Here is a 21,677-nt window from a genome sequence, read left to right on the forward strand (position 1 = left end):
GGATAAGAGAAAGAATAGTCCTGGAGAAGCTGGGTCGGACCAACCAAGAAGGGAGGGCGACCTAGCGACTCAAAGCAGCTGACTTATGCTGATACGTAGGAACGTAGGGCGGTGACCAGGGTAGCTCAGGACCAAAAAGAAAGGACCTAAGTCCTATATGGAGCCTATCATAGACCTATCGTATATTTCGGCGTATAAGTCGACCCTTTAGCCCCAAAAAATCATGCCAAAATTAGGGGGTCGACTTATCTACCGGTAACAAAAAGTGAATCTTTATAATTTTGGCATTTCGGTACAGGAATCCAGGCTTTACAGTTGGCTAATAACAATGACAGCCTTGTTGAGGTAACTATGTATGTAAATACCAGTATTAAAAACATTTCACACTGTAATACGACAATAATAATACATTAGAACATCCATTACCTTAAATAAAATGAAACAAATCAAAGTAACTTGAAGAAACCCCAATCGCACAGCAAGTGTAAACATTGCGTAGCTATTTGTAGTACAGTAATTGAGAAGGATGCGTTCACTCTGACAGTTTTGTATTTACCGGGGTATTGTTCAAAAACATTTTATGGTATGAAATCTTTATCACTAAATAAAATAAAAAAAAACTGTATTTAATAGTAAATATGTATTTAAAATCCTTCAAAATTACTTGAGTCATCGTCACTTGAATTAAACAATTCATCAGACAAATTATCATTCACGGTTTCATCATAAGGATCCCAGTTTGAATCTGGTGAATCAACTGCAGGTTCGTTTTCCCTCAAATGAGCCTGTTTATGCCATAGAAGAACCAATGGTCAAGGAATATTCCAACATAATAATAAAATACCGGCACGTCGTTTTAACAACCCAATCAAAACATTAACTTGAGTGACAGTTTGTACATACATATATACGTAGGCTGTTATGCAGCGTTAGTTAGCGCTTTGTTTGTTTACATTACTCTCGAGTAACGTATCTTTCGTTTCGTCATTTCTAATCATATTTGCCGGTATTCATCTTTTATAATTACACAGATTTGTTAATATACCGAGTATATTACCTGTATTTCTTATGGTAAGTAGAGCAACATATGTACCGTAATAACATTCAGGTTATTTTATATGATACGTTTTACCCTGCTGCTTATTTTGAGCGTACGGTTGGCCTCACATTTTATAGGTCGACTAATATACCCGATATTAGTTAAAATCATAAAAATTTACTCAGAATTGGGGGGTCGACTTATCTTCCGGTCGACTTATACGCCGAAATATACGGTAATTACAAAAGAACATGCATGCATGAACTCTGAGCTGATAGGAGTGATGTAGGCTACGAGCTCGTGCGAACTCTAAATGAACCCCCGTGTTAATAAATGGATAAATAATCACAATAATACGTCAATAATACATAACCATAGTAATAAACATGTACTGCTAAATCATTCGAGCACAAATGATATAGAAGACTGAGAGTAGCACGAAACAATGAAACACGTGGGAGCGAACGGCTCGGGAACAAAGCCGTCCGGGACGCCGTCTTTAATAACCGAAATAAAATGGTTAAACGGGCCCTTGCCCGGCTAAAATTGACATGAAACATTACTAGCAGTACTTAACTTGGATGCAGCAATAGCTTGACGTTCCATGATGAAATAGGATAAATCCAGAGCGAGCACAATACAGAGCAAGAAAAAACGCGTGTGGTCTGGATCGTGCTAACGAAAATGATGCCGTCAGAGGCGCTAGTAGTAACGGTAGCGGGGAGTGGGCCTTGGATCGGCTCCTCTCTGGTAGAGGGATTTTGAAGAAGGATGAATCTAAATGGTAAAAGACCCCTGGTAGTGGTTTCACTCGCCCCAGAAACCATACCGACACCTTTATATAAGGTGAGCGAGCCAGAATATTCTGGCATTTCCATTTTAGCTTTTTTCTCTGGTATGTTAGCATTAATTTACCTTAGAAATGTGTGCTAAAGGGACATTTCACGTAGCGACACGGGCTGAGCCCAGAAATCCTATTGTTAAGACCAGGTTTGTAGCTATGAAAAATACAAATTGTCTTAGAAAATTTGTCATATCTGACTGGAAGCTTGGATTAGGCAATTAATGCTGCATCCCCAACTGTGTTTCCTTATAGCTTACATCTAATACAAAACTTGGGAAGGAAAAATGTCCACTGGACTCTCAGATATGCTGTTTTTGGGTTAGCAAATTGATTCTAAAGTGTGCTTATTGAGGGATTGTCTACATCCAAAGCAAAGCTCAGGGAAGACATAAAGTTTACAGTTTCACAAAGTTTTTGCAAAGACATAAGTTTACAGTTTCTCAGCGTGTTGTAGTCATAGACTACATTTTAAATGAGGCTTGGGGAAGATGTTTAACCCAGTAGATTGATCCATGCATGCCAGACTGTAGCTAACAATTGACTGGATGTCTTACTGGATATGCAATGCACTTAATGTGGCATACCATTAATCTGAAACAAATCTTTGGAGAAAGTCTTAGGCTACTTAATTGACCAATATTGTGCCTAAGACATACATAGAAGCAAGAACGTACTAATAAGACAAGCCCAGGGCAAGATGAATAGCCTAATAAATATACCAGTTATGGAGCCTGCTTGATTCTCAAGTGTTTCCTGAGGCTTAGCTTCCCACTGATATGAAGACCAGGAAAGATAATTAGCCTAGTTCATTGCTAATTTTACAATATGTCAATAAAGTTTGTATTAACAATGTATTGGTGTCACTAGCAGTTCTAGGTATGCTTTTGGCTACAGATAGTACATGCTCTTAATAAACCATCAACAGAAAGATAAGGATGGTGAACAATCAGTGTGGAGATTACAGAAATTTAATGAGTGTTGCAGATTGCACATGATATTATAGACAAAATTATGAGTATTATCCTTGAGTGGGCTAGCATAAAAATTAGCATAAAAATCTCCTGTGTGATAACTGAATACCTACAACTGTAACATCTTGGCAGTCAAAAAGAGGATTCCATCCCAAGTCTTCATCTCTTGACATTGTAGATTTGGCCGTCTTTTGATTTTTCATAGATTCTTGTAATGAACATTCCATTTTATTAGTTTTTTGTCACAAAGTGCATGAAAAGGCAGTAATATATACAGTATGTGTATCTGAACATATTAACATTTTATGTGGGGAGTTAGTATTGTATCTAGTTTTGTGCATACGCACCAGGCGTTGGAACCAATTTATCAAATGAGGACAACATTATTTAGAACAAAAGTGATTTCAAAATTGTATGTGTTTTTAAACTAATATGGATATTCCATAGAGAAAAAAACAATTCAAACACATTTCTGCATGTTTATGAAAAAACTTGCATTTGTCATAAGACCAGTGAGTTGCATTTGTTCTTAAATAAGAGGCAAAAATTGAAGTACAGTTAAAGAAGCTGAACATCTAAGGAATAAGAAACCAAAGAGAAAGGATAAAAAAGTAAAAGGAAGATAGCAGTGCTGCTGTAGCTGAAGGCAAGCTGCAAAGAACTTTTATTATCATCTACTGTAGCATCTGCTGTATGGGACACATTGGAAGTGATAACCTACTGTAGGGCGATTGTTATTCGTTATGCTATTATACACTTTGTACCCTGAATGTAAACATCATTTTACTTTGTATATTGATGTTTTTGAAAGCAAAATTCTAATAGTATATGATTTTTTTGCCAACAGAATAGTTTTTATGATTTCACCCTGTTACAAGTTAGGCTCTGTATTTAACGGAATCCATTTAGTTGGTCCTCTTAAGTGAGCAGCTGCCAGAATGAGCATAATTGCGTAACTTCAAAGACAGGTTTCTGTTGTAAACTTGCACAGGTTTCTGAATGTTTTCCTTACTTGTATCTTGCTTTGCTTAGAGCATTCTATCAGATAAGATGATTGCTGTGCATTTTTTCATCTAAGGCTTATTTCCTCAATAAAACATTATCATGAGTACATTTTAACTTCACTAATTTTATTACTGTTTTTTCGTTATTTTACAGCTGTACTTGAAACCAGGCATCCTGGACACTATCTAATCTATAATGTGTCAGGACGACAGTATCATTCTGCGAAGTTCAGTGCAAGAATAATTGAGGGGAACTGGTCTAGTAAAAAGGCTCCAACCCTTGGAGCTCTGTATAACTTATCTTGCAGCATATATGACTTTCTCTTAAAAGACCCGAAGAATGTAGTAGTTGTTCACTGCATGGTGAGTATTGAATGGACCTTGCCTTATTCATGGGCAAGAAGTTAAAAAGACCAAAAGATTCCTATTCTCTGCATGTTCATAAAGGTTGACTGTAGATGACTTATGAATTCCATAATGATAGTAGAAGTAAATTAATGCTGGTTATGAAAGAAACAACTGATTTTTTAATTTATTCATGAAAAAAGGACAAGTTGCAAACAATATACTGGCTGTATTTTTAATCTTATACATACAATACATTATTTACTTGTATATTTTTTATTCTTACCAGTACGGTATCCATTTTTCAGTTTGTTTTGGTTTATAGCTCAATAGAGGTTTTGGCAATTGAAACTTTTGTATTAGTTTTTAAGGGGAGGCAATTTTCTTGATTGTTTTTTTAAGGTGCTTACTTTTCATCTCTCTCATCTGTACTCTTGTAAGGGCATGTAATTATTTTTGAAACAAATTTGGTTTTGTAAAATTCCATTTGGGTAGTGAGAGGTTCTTCCTTCCAATTTAGAAGGTGAGCGATCCACCTAAAGTATGAAAAGAAGGCCACCTCTTGCACTGCTTTTAGTATGAAGCTCCTCTCAAACTGATGTGTTTGTATGTTGTTAGAGGTGGGCTGAGAAGGGGTTATTCACTGAATCAGGGAAGTGATTGAAGTAGAGAGCAATTTTCTTATTGCAATGACATAAGCAGGTTATAAGGAATTGCACAACATTGTCTGGTAATAACCAATTGCACTCGGCTTCACAAAGTTTCAGTTCCCATATGGAAGTAGGATTACAAGAGATCAGACCATGTACTATTGCCTGACAGGTCTCCAAATAAAGGACTGGTGTTAAGAGTGGTAGGGCTGGATACCCAAAGGAGCAGTTCTTGTATTAAGTTGTAATAGTAATATAGTGCTATATATTGTATGGAATGGTGAGTGATTAGACAGAAGAGGCAGAAGGTAGACAACCTGACTGTTCCCCTTGAGGTTTCAACAGAACCTAGAGAAAATATTTGAAGCATTGAAGGAAGATTTCCCTAAGAAAAAAGGAAGAGAAAAGACCTCTCCAACTCACCAATCATTTAGTCTGGTTGACAGAAAAATGGTTTTAACCCTCACAGTCTGGGCTAATACACGCTAATGCATACACCCATGACCGGACTAAATTTAAGGATGGCCAATTTAAAAGAAAAACTAAAAAAAAACTCATCAATGGAAAGAGAGAGATATGTATATTCACATGGTATAAGAAAAAAATTCTAAAAAAATATATGTACCTTCCACAGAAAGTTGTAAGTGAATATATCCCACCCCATGTGGGCCTCCTTTCCCTATGACAGTCGTAAAAAATGTGCTAATTTTTCAGAGTTATGAGCGTTCTTTCAAATTTTTTTTTTCAACTTCAATTTACAGTTCAAACAATATCATAAAAGAGAGGAAATAAAACCGGGAACAAATTCCTAGTGTATTTATTGTAAATATTTACGACACATCCTTGGATGGGAAATTGTGACAACATTCCCCCTTACTACCTCAAGCAAGCCTAAGGGCTCCTCAGCTCACTCACACTCTTATAGGGTGATCTGAAGAGTTGCCAATAATATGAGGAACTAGGAACATTTTTCCTACAAAAGTCGTTCAAACTGTATGGCGCCAAATCTTGATAGTATATCTACGATACCCAACCACTGCCCTGAAGTTGTATGTGATCGTATATGCACAATACATGAGCTATGGGCGTTAATTAGTCGGGAGTAACCAGAGGACAAACTTCATTAGCTGCAATTTGTGAGGGGAAAGTTTTATCTTGGACAAAAGACCAGGTTATTGTACTATGTAATAGCTTCTCCAATCTATGTAATACATAATGTTCTTTGGAACAAGATGACAAGGTAAAGAAGTAAAAAGTACAGAACTGCAGGTAAGGGTTTATTTTGCCAGAGCTGTGACAGAGCACAGGAGCGACATGTCTGACAGCCATGCAAAGCTTAAAAGGCAGATACTAATTGGGTATGCTATTATAAAGGACAACTTGTTACCATAAATGGGTATAAGGCAGTCCCAGGGTTATGAAGGGGGTTCCATTCTTGAGACTCGTTGTAAACCAAAAATTGTCGTAAGCCGGAACATCATAAAAAATCCTAAGAAAACCTTACTTTTAATGCTTTGGGTGCATTGAAAACTATGTAAACTGCATTCTTATTGCATTTTTCATTAAAAAAACTTCAAATATTGATTATTTTGCCTTTTTGGTGTCATATTTCTTGTGCCAGATGAGCACTGTAGGCGTCGTAACCCTGGAACATATATAATTGAAAGGCGCCTTAACCTCGGAACGTCATAAGCCGAACCTGGTCCGTAACCCGGGGACTGCTGCAAATAAAGTTGGTGAAGAGACTGGATGCCATGAAGTCCAAAAGGGAGGCAACTTTGATGAGACCTTTTGAGGGTAGGTAAACAGTGCCGTCCCCCAACGACAATACTAGGAACGATTAATTAGCTAAGCACTTCATTCCTTTTTTCTGTCACGCTTAATTAAACATTGAGTGCATACAGCAGTTTGTACTTATTTTCTGGTTACATCACCAGATTTTGATAGTGTTACACAACCTCTGGAACATATTCATAACCTTCGAACAGGATGAGTCTTGTCCCTTGTTTGTTTAGAATTCAGATTATCATCAAGCAGGATATCTGTATTCTCCAGGAATAGTTCTTGAATGTAACACCATTCAATTAGGCCAAATACTTTTGCATACGTTTTACTTACCGGGCTTATGCTATGTGCAAGTCATCGGTTAAAAACAACAGTAAATAATTACCTTCAAATAATTCTCAAATGTTATTCCATTCTTGTACCTGAAAACCTTTGGATTTATTAGTTGCTTACCGGCATTACGCTACATGCAAGTTGCTGGTTAATAATTACCTTTAAAGTAATTCTTGAAGGTTGCATCATTCCCTTAGGTTATACCTTGTTTTTGGGATTTTGTTTACCAACCATGGGCTATTATAGTCACAAGTCACCGGTAAATATAGTTACCTTAAAGTAATAATTGTGAATGTTAAGACATTCTTTTAGGCTAAACGTTTGCTATTAGGTCAACACATTGTTTTGTTTACCATGCCTGCGATACTCATCACTTTCCCTTGCGGAGACTGAAAGTGTGTAGGTTGGAAAAGTAGTAAGGAGAGAATGGTGTTAATGTTTGGCTACGGGGGCCTTTGGGAGAGAAGGCTTACATGGCCTTGGCATACGGAGATATTTTCCTGGTGTTATGCAATTATGAACGTTTCACATCTTAGCTACTAGCCTCCAGCTCGATTGGTGGACTGGAACACAGGCCACTCGAGTCAATTAGCGGGGCACATAATCGGTTACTGATTTTGATTACTTTCAATTCCTGATAATCCTTGTAATGATTTCTTTGCTTGACTTTAATGAATGTTTTCAGGTGTAGATGCCAGAATTCTCTATATTTGTAAATATTCTTTTATATTACAGTCAAATTTCCTTTGAGACTGTAATATGAAAATTACTTGTTGATATAAATACTATCTATTTTAACATTTGTAAGTCCTTTTTTGCCATCTGAAATTGTTCTTGACAATGAAATTATGAAAGTTCGTCCTTATAGACCGAGAGTGCTCCAGTGCTTTAAATGTTTTGGCTTTGGACACTCCTCAAATGTTTGCACCAGAAATAAACTTTGTGAATCGTGTGGCAAGCCTGAGCACGAGGAATGTTCTGAACCGGTAATTTGTGTGAACGGTAAGGGTGAACATCGAGCCCGAGATAAGAAATGCAGTGAATTTAAAAAAGAACAGGAGGCATTACTTAAATCTATTGCTGAACACATCAGTGTGGGACAGGCCAAGAAGCTGTTGGGAAGGAAAACTTATTCAGATGCCTTGAAGGCACAACAGCCGGATATTGCTACTTCTGGTGCCCCTTCAGGTGGTGCTCCCCGGGGGTCCCCTAATGGGGTTTCCCATGCCCTCTCTGGTGGGGCTCCCCGTGCCCCCCCTGTTGGGGCTCCCCATGCCCCCCCTGTTGGGGCTCCCCGTGCCCCCCTTGGTGGGGCTCCCCGTGCCCCCCTTGGTGGGGCTCCCCGTGCCCCCCTTGGTGGGGTTTCCTGTGCCCCCTTTGGTGGGGTTTTCCCACGCCCCCTCTGGTGGGGCTTCTCATGGCTCCCTCTGGCGGGGCTCCTCATGTTGTAGATTCTAGAAGGTGTCTGTTGATGTATTTAAGTTGTGTTGTGACGTCATAAGGCTGTGACGTCATAGACAAGATGGCGGCGGCGTCGGCAGGATGTAAACAATAACACGGGGCAGTAGAAAAGCACGTGTTGGTGGTGTGTGGTTGGTAGGGGAGAGCTCTCTCTGGTAGGAGTTGTTTTTTGGGTCGTAGTCTTAGTGTGCTGGTGTTTTAAGGTGATTTCTGGAGTGTACTGGAGTTGTTGAGAAAGCGTACAGGTGGGTAGATTATTCATTTTTATAGAGAAAGAAAGGGAGTTAGGCTAGGCCAAATTCCAAAGTAGTAGACTCTGGTCAAGCCAGGTGGACCCTGTTGGTTCAAGGTTCAAGACAGATCTCAATTTGTTGAAGACTTCTCTCTGACAGGAACATTGCCTGACATTGAGCCCTCACCTGATCCTGTCATTACAGTGCACCGTGGAGATGACGGTGAGGAGATAGAGGCTCTCTTTATTCGTCAGAAGAGGGCCCTTTCTCCCTCTTCGCCTCATTCTTGGTCACTCGCCATCATAGGAAAAATAAAAGCAAAACTGGAAGGGCAAGTGAAGGCCCGCATCCCATCTAAAAGATTCTATCATGCACCCAGAATCTAGAATCAAAGTAGTTCTGGTAAAACTGATAAGGATCTCTCTCACCAGGACTCAGATTCCTAAATTGGTAGAAAATTTTAAGATCCCATCTTCTAAATAATGGCTCTCATGCAATGGAACATCCGTGGCTTTATACCAAATAGAGAGCAAGTTCGGGTTCTGTTTAAGGAACATAATCTATCTGCGATGTGTCTACAAGAGACAAAGTTGGGAGAGCACACTCCCAACGTGGGTTTTAATTATTCATTTCATAGGTCTCTACCCCTGATAGGTGTACGTGCTCAGGGAGGCACAGGCATCATAGTCTGTACGTCTGTTAATCACAGAGTTGTTCAATTGAACACTGTGTTGCAGGCTTGTGGAGTTCAAATTTTCAATTATAAATGGATCACAATTTGTTCTCTCTATATTGATCCGTCATTGGAAAATAGATTGCAGGATGCGTAGGGTAATCCCCGTCAGCTAGAATTAACCGATCTACTGTCGTTAATAGACCAGCTTCCTAAACCCTTCATTCTGATGGGGGATTTTAATGCCAAGCACACCCTCTGCGACCGGTGGGGTTTAATAATAGAACAGCTGCTTGACTTAAATGACATCACTTTAATGAATGATGGTTCCCCTACAAGACATGATGTTTTTCATAATACTGATTCAGCCATTGACCTCACTATCTGCTCTTCGTCTTTGAGGTTAGATTATCAGTGGGTAGTAGACCAGAACGATCATGGCAGTGATCATTGGCCATTCACTTAAAGTTTATGAAAAATATTCCATCTCCATGTTTACCAAAATGGAAGGTAGGGGAGGCTGACTGGGGATTATTCAAAAAATCTACTGAAGTTGATCAAGAGATAAAAGATTTTCAGAGCCCAGCATCTGCTTATGAGTATTTAATCAGTATATTGCAGTGTGGTGCCATGCTGTCTATTCCTCGAACTTCTGGTAAGCCTCGGCGTCCTCTAGTACCTTGGTGGAGCGATTCATGCGCCTTGAGCCGAAAGATAACAAGAACTTGCTACAAGAGATATCGTAAATTTCCTTGCTTGGTCAATAAAATTTAATTAGCTATAAAAGAGCTCTTGCTAAGCAAAAGAAAACATTTAAGCAGGCAAAGAGGGAATCGTTTATCAGATATATAAGTGAATTAAAATATGATTCCCCTATGTCGTTTGTCTGGAACAGAATCCGAAAGCTGCAAGGGAAATTTTCTCCACCTCCCTTGCCTATATTTAAAATTGATGGCTTCCTCATATCTGATTCTGGAGAAGTTGCAGAAACCTTTGGTAGGCATTTCTCCAGTATATCTAGTGCCCTACATTACTCTCCTTGCATTCAGGAATATTAGGGACGGCACCACGGTTGTTCCTGCTGTTAGTTTAAATTTAGAGTCATATAATCTTCCCTTCCTTTCTCCATGAAAGAATTGGATCATGCAATCTCGTTGTCTTCCCCAACATCTCCTGGGGAAGATGATATACTGTACTCAATGATTTTTAATCTGCCTAGAAGTACAAAAGAATTTCTTTTAGACATTTTAAACAGTTTTTGGCTTTCAGGAACTTCACCAGAGTCTTGGAAGATATCGATTATTGTACCTGTTTTAAAACCTTTTAAAGATTCCTTCCTTCCGAAGAATTATAGGCCAATTGCTCTAACTAGTTGTGTTAGCAAGATTTATGAGAGGAATGGGTCAAAACTGCTCGACTTGTGTGGTATTTGGATTCAAAGAATCTTTTATCTAATTGGCAGTTTGGCTTTAGGAAAAATAGAAGTACTTCTGACCCTTTGATGTTCCTTACTCGGGAAATACAGAATGCTTTTGCTGTGCAAAACCAGACTGTTGCAGTGTTCTTTGACCTAGAAAAAGCCTACGACACTACCTGGTGACGGGGTATCCTTTTGCAACTTGTATGAATGGGGTTGTGGTGGGTAATTTGTTCTATTGTCTGAAAGATTTTTTTGTCAGAACGTTACCTGAAAGTAAGAGTGGGCTCTTCATTTCTTCTGCTTACCCTCAAGAAGAAGGGTTCCTCAGGGAAGCGTCCTTAGTCCAACACACTTTAATGTAGCTGTCAACGGCCTACTAGAACAAGTTCCTGTCGGGGTGCATGGTCTGCCTTTGCTGATGATTATGCAATAATCTGTAGCAAGTCTACCAGATTATTGCATAAAGATCCATTATTGTCGAAAGATCCAGACTGCTATTAATGCTTCAACATTATGGGCCAGTGCTAAAGGTTTCAAATTTTCACCAGAAAAAACCAAAGCTATACGATTTTGCCGATTAAGAAGAGTGGAAGAGATCCCTACGCTGTTTTTAAATGATTCGATTTTACCTTATGAAGAAAGCATTAAGTATCTAGGTGTTACATTTGATAAGAAATTAACTTTTACTCAACATGTTAATGAAGTTGTATGTAACGTGAAGCTTCGTCTTAATATTCTTAAAGTTGTGTCTAATTTTAATTGGGGCAGATCGAATCACCCTTTTGAGGATGTACCAGATTTTATGCCTAAGCAAATTGAATTATTAGGTTGTCAAGTTTATGGTTGTGGCATGCAGACAACACTGCAGAAATTAGATGTTGTCCAAATAAAATTTGGCTTTACGTATTTGTACGGGAAGCCCTATAGAACTTCTCCAGTAGAAAGCCTATATGTTAGTCAGGTTTTTTCCGGTTTCCCCCACTATTTATCCGTAGGGAAGGATTATGGCTTGAGTTCTCCATATCAAGAGTACTTACATCAAAGCTGAACCCCGACTATAAGTACATTAGAGAACCAACTGATAGAGCCCCAAATAGACCTAGACTGCAAAGCCGCTTGAAGTTCGACTAGCAAGCTCTGCCAGGGAGGTGGGATTACTACCCCCTGCAGTAGCTGAAATTTCGCCCTCAAAGTTTCCTCCTTGGAATAGGCCAGGCTTAGAAATCTGCCCAATTAGGGACAGCAGGAGCAACAGTTCTGGTGATCAGTTGAGGGCAAGTTTCTTGGACCATGCTTCCGAACATGGTGATTCTCATCATATATATACTGATGGTTCGAAGGGTTCTGATGGTGTTGGTTGCTCTGTAGTGACTAGTGATAATATTATTAAAAAGAAGCTTCCATCTAATTCCTCTGTTTTTACAGCTGAACTGCTGGCAGTTTTGACTGCTCTTAAATATATTTTTTATAGTTCTTGTACTAACAAGGTTTTTACCATTTTTACCGACTCTTTAAGTGTTTTATCTTCTCTTAAAAGCCTAGTCTCTTGCCACCCTTTAGTGCAAGAAGTACAAGATTGGTTTTATCTTTTAATTAATAGAAGAGGATTTTCTGTTAGGTTTTGTTGGGCTCCGTCCCATGTTGGAATTGTTGGGAATGAGCGAGCCGACGCTGCTGCTAAGGCTGCAACTAGGCTTAGGCACATTTCTAACATGGGCGTCCCTGTTTCCGATTTTAAAAGTACCATTCGATTTTATTGTAGAGACCAGTGGCAGGCCCACTGGTCTACTTTAGATAATAATCTCAAATTAAAGTCGATTAGGCCTTCTGTTCATCCTTGGCCTCATAGCCGGATGGATAGAAGGTCCGAGATCGTTTTAGCTAGATTACGTATTGGCCACACTAAATATACTCACGGGTATCTAATGACGGGTGGAGCGGATAGGCAGGTTCCTCGCTGTTCCACCTGTCATGTGGATTTGACTGTGGTGCATATTTTGGTGGAGTGCCCACATTTTGAAAACAAACGTAGAGCTTCTTTGCTGGCAAATAAGACTCTTGCCGATATTTTAGGTGAAGGTGCTCAGGCAGAGCAAATTATGACATTTAAAAAAAATATTGGTCTTTTTTATGAATTTTAATTTTCTCTTATTTGTTTTAGGTTTCTTGTTTGGTTTTTATGAATGAATGATTTGTATGTTTGATCGGTTTTGTGTATGTTTGTTTGTGCGACATTGACTTTTTTATTCTTAAGATATATATGCGCTGAATGGCCCCCCGGCTCCGGCGCTTGGCTATGAGCCAAAAATTTTATAATCTAATCTAATCTATAAATACTATCTTGGTTTTTTTTAGAAGATGATATCATTTAAAAAAGGGATTTTGACGTAAGGAAAAATCTATTTCTGGGCGATTGGCTCGTGTCGCAGCGAAATATCCTTTAATCTATTATTTCTAGGGTAAACTGTACTAACACATACCAGAGAATAAATAAATAAAGAAAAAGGTCAGTATAACTGACTCGCTCACACCCCCCCAGAGGGTGTCGGTATGAACACTATGGCGAGTGAGGACCCAACTACCACGAGCCAAATGCCAATAGAATTCTCCACTACAAAATCCCCCAAGAGGAGAGCCGACCCACAGAGTGGGCAGCACCAACTACTACTACTCCATCCCATGCTGCCGACTGCTGCGCCTCTGGTGGCCATCCTGAAGTTAGCAGACAATCTTGGCGATGGGACGGGTAGGGCGGGATTTCGCTGGCTGGCGACACACGAATTGAGACGCGCCAATCGCCCAGAAGTAGATTTTTTCCTTACGTCAAAATCCCTTTTCTCTTCCCTTTTCTGGGCTTCCAGCTCGTGTCGCTGCGCGAAATCGTACCAGAGAAATAGCACAAGATTGTAAAGAATTGAACAAAATACAAAGAGGTCTCAAATAAAAGATAAAATAAAAATAAACGAATATAATTGCTAATAAGGATAAATATACACAGTGATACAAAATAGAAATATTGCTTAAATTACACTTAATTCTAATATTTCTTAACTTAAGGTAATACACATATATACAGGAGAAATATGTCATATATGTACAAAAATGGTATCTGTGTAAAGCTATGTATCAAAACATTCTAAAGCAATTAATATAAAGTTGAATAAAACAAACTCAATAATAATAATATATAAAGGAATGTATATGACTTAATATACAAAAACCCGTAACCATTACAATAAGAGTATCTCCTAGCATAAAAATAAGGAGATGACAAATCCAACGACGATCAATATCCATCATCAAAATTGTGGGGTGTCCCTAGCAAAAAAATAAGGGACACCCACATCATCATAAAAGCAGCTAAGACACAAGGTGACCGTAAATGAACAAGGCAGGAACAGACGAACTGTTGGGTGAGGCAGGTAGAAAGGAGACTGGATCTTCTACTAAAGATTAGTCAGAGTCAGGGGAAACTATGTTCCCCGCTGCAACTGCTGAAAATTTCAGAGTTTCCAAGGACTTTAAGTAATGACGTTTGAACACTGTCGGCGATTTCCATCCAGTATACTTTTTCAACTCATCGAAGTTCATATGTTGGAAATAGTTAATTGAGGTGGCTACTGCCCTGACATCATGTGCTTTTGGGAAAGAGTCAGGATTGGCTTGTTTAATGAAGTACAGGATTTGTTGCCTGATGCCTTTAATAGATAAAGTGCCACCTTTTTCTCTCTTAAAGAGAGGACCCGATGATGATGAGGAGGTCCTAGATAGAAAGGCTCGTAAGGCTGAAAACTGGGCAAAAGAGATACATCTTGTGGAAGGGGTAGTACCTTCCATGGTTCCCACCTCATCAAAGGATCTTCATTCTTTGCTATAAGCTACGTTCCGGAGAAAGTAGCACTTCCCCTGTGGGAAGGAACTGAATATGATCCGGATCTCTGGATAACGCCGACAGTTCTGAAATTCTAGCTCCTGAGGCCAAGCTTAATAAAAATAGGGTTTTTCTTAAGAGCATTATAAACGAGCATGTGTCATTATTGGTTTCTGAAGCCAGCTTTAGAACATCATTAAGAACCATGATACTGACGTAGGCCTTACCGAAGGCCTAAGTCTAGCACATGCCTTGGGAATAGACGAGAAGTAGGAGTCTGTCAAGTCTATGTTGAACCCAAATTGAAAAATCTTTTTCAAGGCTGACTTGTTTGTCGTAATTGTGCTAGCTGCTAAGGCCTTTTTCAAATAAGGATCTGAAAAAGGATATAGCTGAATTGATTGTCATGATCCTAATATCTGATTCTTTCAGGAAGGTTGCTAACTTTTTGACAGCAGCCATCATACTGTCTCAAAGTTGAATCTCTTTTATCGGGATTCCAAGAAGAGAATATTCTGAGGGTCAATATTCGCATCCCTTTTTGCTGCAAACTTCATGAAATCCATAAAGTTAGGGTTTTGAGAATCCCTGAGGAAGCGAACACAGTCTTCGTTTGTACTGACTGGGAGAGCCTGGGATTGGGGATCCGAAGAGGGCGAAGACCCAGTTCCAGAATGAGAGGGTACCAATTGCTCTTCGGCCAGTCTGGGGCTACTAGAGCCACTTGACCCTTGAATGTACCTGAGTTTGTTTAAGACTTTCATGAGAAGATCACCGGAGGAAAGACATAAATCTTCTCCCAGTTGTTCCGTCTAGAGCCAAGGCGTCCGTGGCATAGGCCAGAGGGTCCAGGTTGGGGGCCACATACACGGGAGTTTGTGGTTCGTTTGAGATGCGAAGAGATCCACCTGTAGACCTGGAAAACTCTGAAGAATCCATTGGAACGAACTGTTGTCCAGTGACCATTCCGGACTCTAGAGGTATTGATCGGGATAGAGCATCTGCTATGACGTTTCTCACTCCAGCTATATGAGTGGAGGAGAGATGCCAACTGAACTTGTCCGCCAGGGAGAAGATGGCTACCATGACGTGATTTAGATGACGTGACTTGGAGCCTCCTCTGTTTACACAATGTACCACCACTGCGCTGTCCAGGACTAGCTTTATGTGGGAGTACTTGGCGGGCGTAACTTTTTTTAGAGTCAAGAACACTGCCATTGCTTCCAGTACGTTTATATGGAACTGACGGAACTGAGGTGACCACGTTCCTTGAACCTTTTTGAACTGGGAATATCCTCCCCAACGCTTAATGATGCGTCTGTGTGGATGGTGATCCCTGGTGGAGGAAACTGAAGGGGCACTGACACCGACAAGTTCTTGACTTTCGCCCACGGTCGGAGTCGATTCTTTAGAATCAGAGGGACTGAGGATAATTTGTCCCTGGACCTGACATTTGCTCGTGAGCGCCAGATTCTGGTTAGGTCTTTCAGTTTGGCTTTCATTAAGATGTTCGTCACTGATGCAAATTGGAGAGAACCCAAGATCCTTTCCTGGGATCTTCTTGATGCCAGTTTTGTGACTCAGAAATTGTTGACTGACTTCGCTAATTTTCCTTTCTTTTGGATGATGGAATCGACAGAGTATGGGAGGATAGATTCCATTGAATGCCTAGCCACTGAAAGTTTGACTCTGGGGTGAGTCTTGACTTGGTCCTGTTTTATCTTGAAGCCTAGATATTCCAGGAACTGAATTACTTTCAGTGTTGCTCTGTTGCATTCCTCGACTGTTGAAGCCCAGATCAACCAATCGTCGAGATACGCTACTACCATAATCCCTTGCGATCTGAGTTGTTGAACTACTACTTCCGCCAGCTTCGTAAACACCCTGGGTGCTACATTGAGCCCGAAAGAACTACCTTGAAGGAGAATGTCTGGTCTCCTATCTTGAAGCCCAGATACGGACGGAAGTGTCTTGCAATAGGGATATGATAGTAAGCGTCCGTAAGATCGATAGAGGTGGTGATGGCCCACGGGGAAGTAAGGTCCGTACCTGCGAGATCGTGAGCATCTTGAACTTGTCGCAGCGAATGGCTAAGTTTAAGCGGGACAAGTCTAAGATTACCCTTCTTTTTTGTGAGCCTTTTTCTTTTGGCCACGCTGAAACAAGCGTCCTTGAAATTTTAACCTTTTGACTCTCGCTATAGCTCCTTTCTGAAGGAGATCCTCCGCATACTCCGTTCAGTTCCTTGGAAGGAAGTTGGCGGAAAGGTCTGGATGGGGGTGGGTTCGTTAACCAGCTCCAACCCAGGCCTTTTGACACAATGCTCTGAGCCCACTTGCTGAAGTTCCACCGGTGGCGTAAAGTGAAACAGCCTCCCTCCTACCTGAAATTCCTCATTGGTTCTGGTAGCCTCCTCGGCCTCCCCTGAAAATGTTTTCCCCTATTAAGGGACCTCCCGATCCTCTCCCACGAAAGGATCGCTTACCTCTGCCTAGCCTTACCCGAGCGGATCCATACTTCTGTGAAGCTTGACTCTCGAAGGCTTGATTGTAAGCTGGAGAGAGGGCGTAAGAGGTGGAGGGCTGAGGCTGAGGGGAGATAACGTAAATTGGCTGTGATTGAGCCTTTGAGGTGGAAGGTTGGGCTGTTTGCACTAAGGGAACAGCCGGAACTTGCTGAGAAAAGCGTGGCTGCTTTTTCTGGTAGGGCTGGAAACGTCTAGGTTTCCTTTGACCCTTACCCCTAGCTGCTAGATCTTGTCGTCTCTTGGCCGTAAGACCCCAACGGTCCTTAAGGCTCTGGTTCAACCTCGTAGCCTCTGACTGAACCTCCTTCACCATCGCTTCTGGGAAGAGGTCTGCTCCCCAGATGCTCGACGCAAGTAACCTATTCGGCTCGTGCCGAATAGTTGCTTCTTGTAGGACATGCTTCCTACAATTCGTCCTAGCAGTGGCAAAACTCAAACATATCTGACTGTACCGTTTGAGTCAGGGATTTGGTCATAAGCTTGAAGAGCGGTTCTGACCCATAGGCTATGGTAGCCACCTCGGTCATAGCCATGGAATTAATAGATCTGGCTAACCGTGATTTGGCGTCAAATTCTGCCTGAATAAGGCTATCTGGAAGCCTAGGTAGCTTCTCACCAAACTGCTCCATAGCACAGTCCGGTTTTGAGTTTGCCAGCTGAGAAGGTGTTAGGTAAGTCTTCCCACAATTCTCCGGCTGAAGGAAGTAACGGAGATGTAGGATCTGCTTCCTTCAGTTGAGGCATGGGGTCCCCCTTCTGGGCCGCTGGAATGGTAGACGTCGCGATCTTTGGTCAGGAAAGGGAGCGGGGTACTCTCATCCATAAAGATCGTAAACGGACTCTTGAAAGGTTGGATTTTCGTATTGGAACAATCCATGTCCTCTAGACACCTGAGCCATTCTCTCTGAGCCTGGTCACGTGAATAGAGGACTGTCTCCTTTGGTACTTTATCATCCGAGTCATGGCTGAGGCGGTGAGCCTTGCGTAGCCGATGAACGGAGGCTGAAGGTCTTCCGGGTAGAAACTCGAAGTCCTCGATCCTCCGAGTTCCACATTCCGGGATAGAAATAGTCCGTCTTGGAAGGGGGCGTATGACGCTACTCTCCAAGGGTTGTTCATTGAGAACGGAGGTAGAGAGTCATACGGGGAAGATGGGCTCCACCTGTATTGAAAGGTGGAGGAGAGGCTAGAGGAGCTTGGCTCAGTCCGGCTATAATGCTGTCTTGAGAGGTAATCCTATCCGACAACCGAGAGATCATTTGTTCCATGCTACTTTTCAGAGACCCAACCAGGTCGCCCACCTGTTTTGTAACAGACCAGCATTGGAGTCCAAAGCCAGAGCTGCTGCGGAGGTGGAGGGGTGGCTCTGAATTGGAACCAAGGGTAGCGGAACTGACGACTCCGCCGGAGTGTGAGATCTCTCTCTGGAGGATTTACTCCTCGAGGACTTAGAGCCGGACCCAGAAGCTTTAGATCTCTCTGCTCCAGGGATTCCTAGCCGGAGACTTACGAGAAGAGGATGACGCCGAAGCCGTCTCTTAGACGACGACGACGTCTTCGTCAAGGATTTCACTGCTTGACCCTTGACCTTGGGTCTAACTGAAGCGTCAGGAGGAGTATATAATTCGTTACCCGCCCGTAAGCCTTGGAAGGATGGAGAGGTTGCAGGAGTAGAAGAAGCAGTTGCACCCAAGGGTATCCCTTGGGTGTCCACCTTACCTACCTCGACCAACAGGTCGTCCACACCTACCATAGGTTCTACATTAATATCCAACGTCGCGACTTCCGAGGAGATGTCCTGGCCTTGGTCAGTCAATGAGGCAGCCAGCTGTTGCTGGATGAAGGCGATAGTCGGGGCCGCCTCTACTGGGTCGACGTATCCTGTCGCCTTGCCTCCGGGGGAAGATTAGTACCGCCAACCCTTTTCTCCAGGATGTAGGGCATACCCTTGGCGGCGTTCTTCCCGAAACCGCCGACCCAGGCCCGCAGGGTTGCCAGTGCGGTATCCCTCACGGCCGGCGCCTGGAAGAGAGGGTATTGATTAGATTTAAGAATAACTTAAAACTAAAGCTAACTTAAAGCATAACTTAAAATTATAGGGGCTATAAGGCCCCTTGAATTTACCTTAAGTTAGAGTGATTGATGTAAAACTTAAGCACTATAACAGATGAGGACCAGCTACCGGAGATGGAATACTTACCCCGTCTAAAGCTGGCTCACCAGATCGTAACATATGGTACACGTTTCATGGTACCAGACCTGGATGTCCCCGTGCGGAGTCGCGCATGGAGCATCGGGACCGGCAAACTTCGTGTCCACATGGGTCTTGAAGTGTGGCGGCGCATCCGGATGCTCACAGTTGGTGGTCTGTAAGTGAAAAGACACATGAGTATCTTAAAGAATATCACTTACAGGCTAAAGGACAGAAGAACTCCGTTGCATGCCGGAGCTCGGAAAAAAATTTGGGCATAGCCCCTCCCTTAATCGCCTGAATAGGCTATAACCCCGGAGGTATCCGGTGAAACATGAAGGGAGGGGGGATGGTTTAGGTACTTAATGTTTTAGGTAAACTTAAGATAAACTTACTAGTTTAACATAATAGATCTTAAACCTAAAAGCTCGAACGTACCGGACTAAGTCCAGTGCGTGGCGGAGTGTATAACTCAGTGAAACGGAGAGGTTAGAAGGGACCGACTGCATGTTCCGGTCCACCCCGTGGGGTAGACTAGCACCTTTCCGCTGGATGCCAGGTCTCCGGTGGTAAAGGAGCCCTAGTAAGGTGGGAAAGAGCAAGGGGCATACAGACTCGGGCTAGTAACGGAGCGACGGAGTAGTAATGGAGGGGGGGAAAGGCCAGTCCCCCCCACCTTACCATCCGACCGGACCGAGAAGCCGGAGAGGTCGAGTCCAGTCTGGGTCTGTCCCGTCCCTCTACCCCCTCCGCCTGGGGGGAGAGAGGGAGGCAGGCTCGGGTATGTGGAGCGAGCATGGGCAGGCCTACCCACCCCCCCCAACCCTATGGAAGAGCGGGAGGGGGGAAAGGTGACTGGACAGGCGTCTGGCTGCCTCGTGATCACATAGTGACCACGGGGCGATAAGAACAACAACTAAGCCTAGAACATAACCAACTGATCAGAGAGATGCTATCGGGAAGCAACCGAGCTGAAAAGCGGTAACATAAAGGCCCAATGGGCCATGACCTAGGCTAAGTGAGCCAGACGCCTAACTAACCTAACAAATATCACATAAATAATACAAATGAATAATAAAATGAAAGAAAGAAAACAAAAAATAGTAGGAGAAAAAATCCAGGAGTGTACGACTAACCCGAAGGCAAGGCTACCACTCAAAGCTAGCCGAGGCCGATACTAAGAGCCGTGGCTAGGGTCTGGATGGAAGAGCCTACATAAGGTAAAAGACATGCATGCATGACAAAACCGTGTAGACCGTACCCTAAACAAAGCGGATAATTAAAATAGAGCGTACAAAAGCAAGGGGATGTTCTGGGTATGGGCGACCCAGAACGGACCCACCACGAGGCAGAACCATGCTGCCATGCTTCCGACCTAGAGATCGTATTTATACCTAAAAAACGGCAAATACGTGCTCAGGGCCGGAAAAAACCAATTAGCAATAAACACTGAGTACTTAACTTAGCTGCTGCGATGGCTGCACGCTCCATGGTAATAAAATCCAAAGGAAAGGGCACAAAAACACAGAGAAGAAAATGGCACGTGTGTATCGTGTGCGCTAACTGAAAAGGATGACCACCAGAGGCGCAGCAGTCGGCAGCATGGGATGGAGTAGTAGTAGTTGGTGCTGCCCACTCTGTGGGTCGGCTCTCCTCTTGGGGGATTTTGTAGTGGGAGAATTCTATTGGCATTTGGCTCATGGTAGTGGTCTACTCGCCATAGTGTTCATACCGACACCCTCTGGGGGTGAGCGAGTCAGTTATACTGACCTTTTTCTTTATTTATTTATTCTCTGGTATGTGTTAGTACATTTACCCTAGAAATAATAGATTAAAGGATATTTCGCGCAGCGACACGAGCTGAGCCCAGAAATACATATATCTGAATATAATGCTATTTCATATATTTGTAAATGATATTTGTTGTATTCATTTATCACTAATTGGAGAATAAAAGCAATTTTTTTTAGATTATACTAGAGTTTGATTGGCTTTGATACTTTATTGCAAAAACAATTTGTTGATCTAAAATTATTATTATTATTTATTATTATTATTATTATTATTATTATTATTATTATTATTATTAATTTGTTAATTTTTTTAGATGTTATACATACATTTACGTTATTTATAGATACGTGTCTGAGTATATGAAATGCCTAGTGTTATTCATACATTAATGGTTTCAGGTCTAGATGCCAGAATTCACTATACAGGCAGTACCCGGTTATCAGTGGTCTCTGTTAATCATGCCATAAAATCAGCGATTTATGGTGCCATAATGGGCCTAGTTTCAGTTATTGATGCCATAAGGTGCCAATAATAAG

At 41.8% G+C, this 21,677-nt stretch overlaps 1 protein-coding gene across 1 annotated transcript in view; it reads left to right on the plus strand.

The window, feature by feature from the left end:
• Nucleotides 1-21,677, plus strand: part of LOC135218836 (cyclin-G-associated kinase-like) — a gene marked incomplete in the record, with an annotated part of 495,799 nt that overhangs the window by 238,364 nt on the left and 235,758 nt on the right. The window contains 1 exon segment of the mRNA XM_064255283.1: nucleotides 4,013-4,221. Within this exon segment, the coding sequence (XP_064111353.1) occupies nucleotides 4,013-4,221 (209 nt within the window).

The sequence above is a fragment of the Macrobrachium nipponense genome, chromosome 1 (genome assembly GCF_015104395.2).
Source record: "Macrobrachium nipponense isolate FS-2020 chromosome 1, ASM1510439v2, whole genome shotgun sequence".
NCBI lineage: Eukaryota > Metazoa > Arthropoda > Malacostraca > Decapoda > Palaemonidae > Macrobrachium > Macrobrachium nipponense.